Source organism: Macrotis lagotis, chromosome 3 (assembly GCF_037893015.1).
Source record: "Macrotis lagotis isolate mMagLag1 chromosome 3, bilby.v1.9.chrom.fasta, whole genome shotgun sequence".
Lineage (NCBI taxonomy): Eukaryota > Metazoa > Chordata > Mammalia > Peramelemorphia > Peramelidae > Macrotis > Macrotis lagotis.
Window position 1 is genome coordinate 277,207,378 of NC_133660.1, and position 9,170 is coordinate 277,216,547.

A 9,170-nucleotide genomic window follows, 5' to 3' on the forward strand; every position below is an offset into this window, starting at 1 on the left:
GATGGGGGGTGGGGAGGAAAGTAAAGATCAATGATAAGTGGTCCATGTAACTGCAAACATTCCTTCCCCTGGGGTGGAAAAGGGCAGGTGAAGACACAATAGAGGAAGAAGGACATGAGTGGAGTAACATAGGGAAATGCTGAAGCAATCTCCTCTGGGGAAGACTTTTTCAAGTGCCTGGGCTTTGATTGGCCACTGATATTTCCACAGGAAGCCACAGGGGCTTTTGTCTTCTCTAGATAGGACTTGCTCAGGCCCCACTTCTAATCAGAGGTTTCTGAAGGTTCCTCCAGTTCCAGAGGGCAAAAACCATCAAAAACGAGGTGAGATTCCTTCTCCCCCAGGCCCATAGGATTCTGCTCCCAGGATTAGCATGTGGAGTGACAAGAATATTTGCTGTAGTAACCATCTTTTATGGAGAAGTCATGAGAAAGGCTGAGAGAATCTCAGAGTGGAAGGGGACAGCGTACAATAGCAGACCTAGAGTGAAATGTGCTCCTTCCTCTTGTGCACTTCCTAGACCCCATCTACATTCATGTTTGAATAGTGATTAAGATTTAAAATCATCAAGATGAGATGAACAAAGCTGTTTGTCTCCATTTGAGAAGGCACAAGAGTCTGGGGGCCCAAGTCATAGACCAAGATGAGACCAGATTGCTGATTGCTCCAAAGCCCAATTTATTTACATTTGGAGGACACATGTCTTGACATATTGAGTCATAAATTTTCTTTTTGGGCAATAACTGTTTTATCTCACAGGAATGTCTCTGTGAATCTAGTTATCCTGATAATTTTCTTAATTTCTTAGAAAGCATTTTTTTTCCCTCTAACCTGGAAGCTCTGGTTTTTGTGCATTACAAGATAGTGTTTGCTTAACTCAGAGGTTCTTTAGGATGAAAAGGGTACATTCTTTCTATTTTCAATTTGCAGTGTATCTGTTGTAACTCATACATTTTTTTTTTGAAAATGTCCAAACTTTTTTGTTTGATCATGAATTTCAGACCATTCAAGGATTCTTAAAATATTTCTCTTAAATTATCTTCTTTTTCTGGCAGGGGGTTTTGTTTCTGTTTATTTTGCTTAGCAGATAAACCTTTATTCTGTTAAATCTTTTGATTTGGTTCAATTTTTTCCCCCTCACATTATCAGTTCCAATGAGTTCTTTGGTTCCAATATTACAGTTATAAATCCAGTTTGATCATAAGCAGGGAAAGAAGTACTTTAAAAGTATTAGGTTCTCTGTGTCATAAACTGTTCTAAGGGCTCAACAAATATCCTTATTAATATTTTATTCAATATTACATCACATAAAGAAATGCTCATATATAGCTTTCTGTTTCTGTCTTCTTCACCATATGATGTCTAGTTCTATTCATCTCATAGAGGAAGTTTAGTAAGAGTACTGATTTCTCTATTTAAAGTATATATGATACGCACACAAATAAAGTTGAAGTTATTCTTTGGATGTTTTATATTATTCATTTACACTTCTCTAGTCTTATTCCCTCTCCACCCATTTCTTGTTTAAAGGTTAGGTTTGAAAATGATAGAATAAGAACATTTTCTAGTTCTTATTTTGTTAATCTATTTTATGGCTATATTTATTATGTCATATCATTTAAATGATCAGTTTTATCAACATACAGGGACTGGACTTCTTGCTAAAGAAAATGCCTTTCTTGTAGAAATTCAAGGTTAGTATTTTAGGCTAAGTAGTTATATGACTTGTTGAGGGTGTGAGAGAAAATATGGCAAAGGTAAGATTTGAACAGAGGTATTGCTAGCTATCCACCATCTGTTATTTTTGGTCAGTTTTGTTATTCATTCATTATTGTTGTTTCATTCACTTCATTTTTGCTGTTCAGTCATATCCAAATTCTAGTGACCTATCTGGGATTTTCTTGGCAGAGATACTGGGGTGGTTTGTCATTTTCTAATTCAGCTCATTTTATAGATGAGAAAACTGAAGCAAAAAAGAGTAAAGTAACTTAACTAGGGTCACATAGCTACTATCTGAAGCCAGATTTGAATTCAGTAAGATGATACTTCATGACTCCTGATCCAGAGCTCTAGCCATTGTACCACCCAGCTGATCCTACTATACAATTCTCTCATATAATTGGGCCAAATGGTTTTCAGCCCATTTATTTAGCTCCTTGATTTAAATTAAGAATTTTCAATATTTTTTCCTTTCATTTTCTTTTGAAATTAAAGGTGGCAGAGTGAATAGAGCACCAGCCCTGGAGTCAGGACTACCTGAGTTCAAATCTAGCCTCAGACACTTAATAATTGCCTAGCTGTGTGGCCTTGGGCAAGCCACTACCCCATTGCCTTAAATAAAACTAAATTTTAAAAATTAAATTCAACTAGCTAATGGTTTATCTACTTTATTAGTATTTTTCAAAAGAGCAGTTTGTTTATATACTTCCTTTTTTACTCTTGTTGAACTATACTTTGACTTCCACAAAGGACACTTCCATATTTCTGCAGCAGTTCACATTCTAATGAGGAAGATCTTATGAAAATAACTTCAGCAACAATGGCTACTTAATCCACTGAAAAGGTAGGAACATGAGGGGAAGGAGAGGAATCTTACAGAGAATCAGAGTTGAGCAGAATCCAGAAGAAAGACTGAGACTGAGGTGAAGAGGTGGAGTATTCCAAGAAGGAGTGAGAGTTGGTGAAAAGATAACAAGTCAGGATATGGAATTTGGGATAGCCAGAACAGCATTCAGGTCAATGGACCTGGGCCACAGATTGCTTGCTGGGGAACAGAGTGAAAGAAAATGGAGAAGGTAGGAGGGGTCTAGGTTGTTCTGGGTTTTAAATACCAATAACAGAAAGACACACACACACACACACACACACACACACACACACACACACACACAGAGAGAGAGAGAGAGAGAGAGAGAGAGAGAGAGAGAGAGAGAGAGGATGATAGTGGGGGCAATCTGCTGGAGAAGGCTGAAGGAAATGGAATCAAGGGTAAATATTGATGGTTTACCCTGAGAAGCTGAAGGATTACCTTATCAAGTGAAACAGGGCTGGAGTAACAAATAGTAAGGAGAGATAGCTTTATGCTATGAATTGAAAAGTAGGAAAAAAGAGAACTCTAACTTTCTTTTATATATTTATATTTTTATAAATATATTTTCCTTTTCCTTTAGGGTCTTAAGGCAAATAAAATCAGTTAAATAAAGAATCTGCTATGTGTTAGACATTGTGGTATGCACTGAAGTATAAAGAAAGGCAAAATCAGTCCTAGTTCCTAAGGATTCAGTCTATATGTGAAGGGACTAAATGATAATTAAGTGATTGCATTGATGATCCTTCATGATCAAAGAGGACCACGTCATCATTTACATGGTGACATTGCTTGCACAAATATGATTTTTAGAGTGAAGAGTGTTGTGCAAAGGCATCCTTTTCATTTGTCTATCCCAGAACCATTGAACCTATGACCTGATCTGATAGAGAACAGACTTCTTTGTGATGGTCTGGATGCTATGGGAAGCTCTTCCAGTCAAGAGGCACCTCAGCGAACCATCAAGGCCAGGCAATCATCAGCAAGGGTGTAGGGTGTTCAAGGAAGACAGCTCAAATGTGTTTACTTTTTTTAGAGTTGTTTTCTCTACTAGATAAAATTTCAAAGATTCTAATCGACATTCTCAACCTGGATGTAAAAGTGACATATTTATTAAAGGTCTATTCTCTGTCATCATCCAAGTCTATTTAATTTGGAGGATAAACTGCTCTTGACTGATACTGCTTCCTTACCTTTTTTGACATATTGAATTCTAACCTTTTGTTTTTGGTAATCAGTGCATTATCTTGTACCAGACTGGCTTTGGTTCTAGCTTATTGCTTACTTTTTTCTTAGTTGCTGGTCACTTCTTTTCGCAGCCCTAGCAGCTCTGGCTTCTGTCTATAACATTTGGCAGTATGTTCAATTTGAAGTTCTTTACGATGGGACATATACTTCTATCTTTACTTTGTCCTGTGGTTCTTGTACTTTTATATTTTGTTGAAAACGCGCAAATATTTTTCTTTGATCAAAACGCTACTATCATTTTTAAATTATCCCTATCTTCTTTCTTGAAGACTTTTCCTTCTTGATAATAGATAAACTATATTCTCTAGCTGTTCCTTTGACTTGGTTCTACCTTTTCCATTGTCTCAGTGAGTTGGTAGATTGTATTGTTTCCATTTAATCTCTCAGGGTTACATTTCGAAGATAAGCTTTCTCACCTTCTAGTCTAAACTATTCTTTACCCAGGTTCTTTACTGGCGCCCACTACCTCTTTTATCAGCTTTCCCAATATCCATTTCATTTTGACTTCCTTGAGATCAATCTATCCTTATCTTCTCAATCTCCACTTATGATCATTGTGGAATTCCTATCTGCCATTATAGCTTCATAATTTCTTAATCTGCCAGTGCATTTCTTTATTAGTTAAGTGGTTTTAGAGTATTAATCTGGGTATTCAGCTCCAATTTATAAATTTAAGCAGGTTCTTTCCCCTCACAAATGGGAATGAACCTGTTCCCACTTCAGTGTATTAGAACAGAAGCCTGCTAGATTAGGGGTATGCCTTGCTATCCCCACTTAAAAGGGAGTACAATAGGAAGAAAATAAAGTGGAAATGCTACAGAAATTTGAAGATTAGTTGAAGCATTAATTGAAGTTAAGTGGGCAAAGAATAGACTTAAACTATAACATAAGGGATGTATCCCCTCCCTAGGCAAACCATTCTCATTTGGATAACTGTAAGTTTTCCCATTTTTGTATTTTGCTTTCTATCCTGCCATCCATCAAACCTACGATTTCTGTAGTATTCTACCTGTACACTGGGAAAGAGCAAAACAAACTTCCTTTCATATCAGTCCTTCACATTTTTGGAGACAGAAAGTGATTAATGTTAAATGAGATTGACCAAATTATTCTCAACTCTTCAAACCATCTGAGCTAATAATGGATGCTGAAGTTTTATCTTAGTTCCTATGACTCCATATTGCAGGTCTCTAAAAAAAATTCAGAATTTCTTTTACAATTAAAATTTGCTACAAATTGAAGCAAGTTCTCCTTCTATTGCTTTTTTTAGTGAAACTCTTCTACATTTTCAACCTTCTTTTCTTCCATGGCTTGCACTTTTAAAGGTTCCAATCAGTTGTCTCCTTTTTATCTCCTTGGTTCCTTTGGGATATCCTTGTTTATATTCCTTCCTTCCTTCCCCTCCATGACCTGATTTGAAGGTTCCTCTCCTGGTTCCAGTTAGGCAGGATCTTTTCTGTATTAGCCCTCTCTAGGCATAGATGATCTTTTGAGTGCCTCCAGGTTGGAAACGTGTTATGGCTACAGTGAGGGCAAGACCCAGCCCTGGCATGCACAGTTCTTATTATTCACAGTAAGCAATCAGCCAGCCACGAAGACTGAATACGCGTGCATTATTATCACTGAGGCACTGTACTTAATTTAGGAGATAGAAAAAAATAACATTTCTTGTTTGTGCTTTACAAACCTTACAACATTGAATTTTAGCTTTTATGATTATTAGTGACCAGCTATGAGCTAAATAATGGTAGCTCCTTAGAGAACTTGAAGATGATAAATTTCTGAATTTTAAGAGTTTTGAATGCAATAGGTCTAAAACCTATCAGGAGTTCATACAAAATTAGCATTAATATGATTAATATAATAAACCCCCAGAGTGGGAGGGTAGGGAGGCTATATAGGCTGCCTAAGAGGACACGAAATGGCCCATGTCAGAAACAGAACAGATCAAAATTGTCTTGCTGATAGGTAGTGGGATTGGGCATGTAAGCAGCTCCTGGGTGAGATAGAGAACCCCAGTTCTAAATTTGTTTTTATTTCTAAAGGTGGAATTTGAAACATCAGTCCATTGATGGAAAAGATAATTAGACTATGAAATCATCGCTGGAAGATCACTCAATTAGAACAAATGTACCTTTGAACATCTTTGGTACCATGACTAACAATGATGGTGTGGGTTTGAAAGACGAAAGAAGGAACTGGAAAAGCCTTTAAAATTATCTATAAATATGCCTCTATATTCGTCCATTCCCACTTGGAATATAAGTCTAAAGGATCAACAATAATTAGCCCTGAAGCTTCTAATGCATTTTCTTCATTTATGTTGACAGGAATCCCAAGCACAAGGTTCCTGATGTCATCTGATCCCATCACTGAGTTGACTCCTTCCGAAATGTCACAGAACTATTTTGCAAAGACTTGTGGGTCTAATTCCTCCCATAACAGCACACATGATCCTTTTGATGAGTTTGTAAGATGCCTCACTCTGTTCACATGCATCTGTGGGGCAATAGGGAATGGAATTGTTTTCTGGCTTCTCAGTTTTCACATTAAAAAGACACCCTACTCATTCTATGTCCTCACTTTAGCTGGAAATGATTTTACCTACCTCTTCTTGGAAGTAATTTGGGTAATCAACTATCTGATATGTCGTCCAATATTTCAAAATATCATCTATTTATTAACTAATATGGGTCTTCATGTAACATTTACTGTGGGTCTGGGCATATTGGCATCAATCAGCACTCAGCGCTGTATATCCATCCTCTTCCCAATATGGTACCGAAATCACCACCCAAAGAGGACGCCAATGATTATATGTAGCTTGCTCTGGATTCTATCCCTTGCAGTAAATCTACCAAAAGTTTACTTTTGTGTTGCAAAGGTAGAGGCCCTACCCCGTTCGGACTGTGACATAATGAGTACATTTTCAGGAACACTGATGCTTTCGATGCTTCTGTTAATGACCTTGTCGAGTGCGATTCTCTTCATCAAAATCTTGTGGAGTGCCCGGAAATATAAACCCAAAAAACTGGTCATCATCATCCTGTTGACAGTCCTTGTGTTCCTCCTCTGCGCTGTTCCTCATAGCATCAATCACTCTTTTTTTTACTTTTCGGAAAAATACTACAACCACACTTTTCATGAGATCTCCTACTTCCTGTCTTGTGTGAATAGCAGTGCCAACCCCCTCATTTATTTCTTCATTGGAAGCCTCAGGCATCAGAGACTGAAGGAGCCCCTCAGGGTGGTTCTCCAGAGAGCACTGAGAGATGACAGTGAACCCTCTGAAGATAGAGGGACTTCCTCGCGCACAGATACAACGTTGGACATGGCAGCATGAGTCTGGACGATTTGTTAGAGAAACTTTGACAGCAGAAGTCCTATCTTTGAGGGTTTTCTTCAGCCTAATACTAGTCCCAGTCTCTTGAGCACCAGAAAAGGAAATAGAACTTTCTTCCTTATCCAATCAACCAATAAGCTTATTGATGGCTTACTATACACCAAGCACTGTGCTGGTGCTAGGGAGTCAAAGGAAAACAAAAAATAAAGCAGTTCTTACCCTCAAGGAGCTTTTATTTGGGGGCGGGGCAGATGGACTTGTACATATATAAGTAGATAAAATCATATGTCATTAAGATAAGCATTTTGGAAAGAAAAGACAATGAGCAGTAGTTAGAATCAGGAAAGGTCTCATATAAAAGGTGGTGCCTAGTTCAATCTTATAGAAACTAGGAATTCTAACAAGGGAAGTTGAAGATGTACATTCTACATAGAAGGAACAGTCAGGGCCAAGTCAGATGCATGATGGATATAGCATGATGTGTGGAAGTGAGGAGGGAGTAAATTGCAAATATACCAAGAGGCTGGTACAAAGGCAGGAAGACAGGACATACAGCATCATTTGGAACAAATAGTAAAAATTTGAGTTTGGCCAACCTACCAAGGATAGGACATACAGGATGATTGGATGGGAGATAGATAGAAACAGAGCAGCAGCAACTGAACTGTGATAGAATATTTGGAGAGTCAAAGGAAATGAACAGGCAGTTTTCTAATGACATAATATAAACAATTTACAATCATATAAAAATGTTCCAAATCATAATTGAAGAGAGAAATGCAGATTAAAACTATCTTGAGATATGATTTTATACCTACAAATTGACTAAAATGATACAAGAGGGAAGGAACAAATGTTGAAGGGAATGTGAAAAATTGGGATTTATTGTTTGTGGAATTGTAAAATGATGCATCCATTCACTTTGGAGAGCAATAAATCTACAATTATGCCCCAAAAGGTATTAAACTACATATACCCTGTACAATACCTCTCCTTGATCTATTTCCCAAGACAATTAGGGAAAAAGGAAAAGAACCAATATGTTTTAAAATGTTTATAGCTGCTCTCCTTGTGATGGTAAAGACCTGGAAATTGCCAGGACATCCACTAATTGGGGAATGGCTAAACATGGTGTGGTATATGATTGTGATGGAGTACTACTGTGTTTTAAGAAATGATGATTTTGATGATTTTAGAAAAACTTGGAAAGACTTGCATTCTATGAACTAAATGAGCAAAGTCAAGAGAACACTGTATCCAGTAACAGCAATATTGTTTTAAAAACAACTTTGAGTAAAAAAAGGAATTTTGTCTATTTTAAATACCTAGATTAACTATAAAAAACATATGAAGAATAATATTATCTGTATGAAGGAAGAATTGATAAATGTATAGAATAATTTTATGTACAAATGCACACATACATACCTACATATGTGCATATATAATATATCAATATGCAAGCATATATATCTTTATGTCTAATGGTAACTGAAAGGATGGGGGAGGAAAGAAAAAAGAAAAAACTACATGGTCATTCTGATGTATATTAAAAGGAATAACAAGTTGTGTACGGTTGATTTGGAGTTTCATGTATAAACATCTTTTATATTACATTGCATTATGAAAATGTTTGTTTTAGTCTGTACATTAAAAATAAAATACAGAAGAGATTCTGGGTGTCTGTGCCAAATTCTGACAAATGTGAGAAAGAATCACAGGCTAATAACAGAAGGTCACAATGAATAGTTACATGCTTATAGTAAGCGTTATTAATTAGATTTACAATATTTCATAATTGACACAATTATCTAGGATTCATATAACTCTCTAAAATTGGTAAAGCTTCTTATTTATGTTTTCTCCTTGATCCTCACAACCACCCTATGATATGGATGAGGAAATGAGGAAACTGAAGCTTGGAAAAATTAAGACTTGCTTAGAATGACATATGCATTCATAAAGGTTTGGCAAATGGGAGATTCAGAGGGT

The 9,170-nt window shown here is 36.7% G+C and overlaps 1 protein-coding gene across 3 annotated transcripts; it reads left to right on the forward strand.

The window, feature by feature from the left end:
* The first annotated feature begins 208 nt into the window (after positions 1 to 208).
* On the forward strand, positions 209 to 8,922 carry LOC141518638 (mas-related G-protein coupled receptor member A2B-like). 3 transcript variants are annotated; one of them, XM_074230834.1, is made up of 2 exons: positions 209 to 323; positions 6,166 to 8,922. In XM_074230834.1, the coding sequence occupies exon 2, from the start codon at positions 6,189 to 6,191 to the stop codon at positions 7,176 to 7,178; it is 990 nt and encodes a 329-aa protein (XP_074086935.1). In that variant the 5' UTR covers positions 209 to 323; positions 6,166 to 6,188; the 3' UTR covers positions 7,179 to 8,922. The 3 variants fall into 3 exon arrangements, with proteins under 3 accessions (XP_074086935.1, XP_074086934.1, XP_074086936.1); XM_074230833.1 differs by having other exon boundaries at positions 5,881 to 8,921; XM_074230835.1 differs by lacking the exon at positions 209 to 323 and adding an exon at positions 1,598 to 2,563.
* Positions 8,923 to 9,170: the final 248 nt, after the last annotated feature.

What these genes read in the sequence shown, in the direction of transcription:
- LOC141518638 (XM_074230833.1), top strand. Translation starts at nt 6,156, where the DNA reads ATGTTGACAGGAATCCCAAGCACAAGGTTCCTGATGTCATCTGATCCC.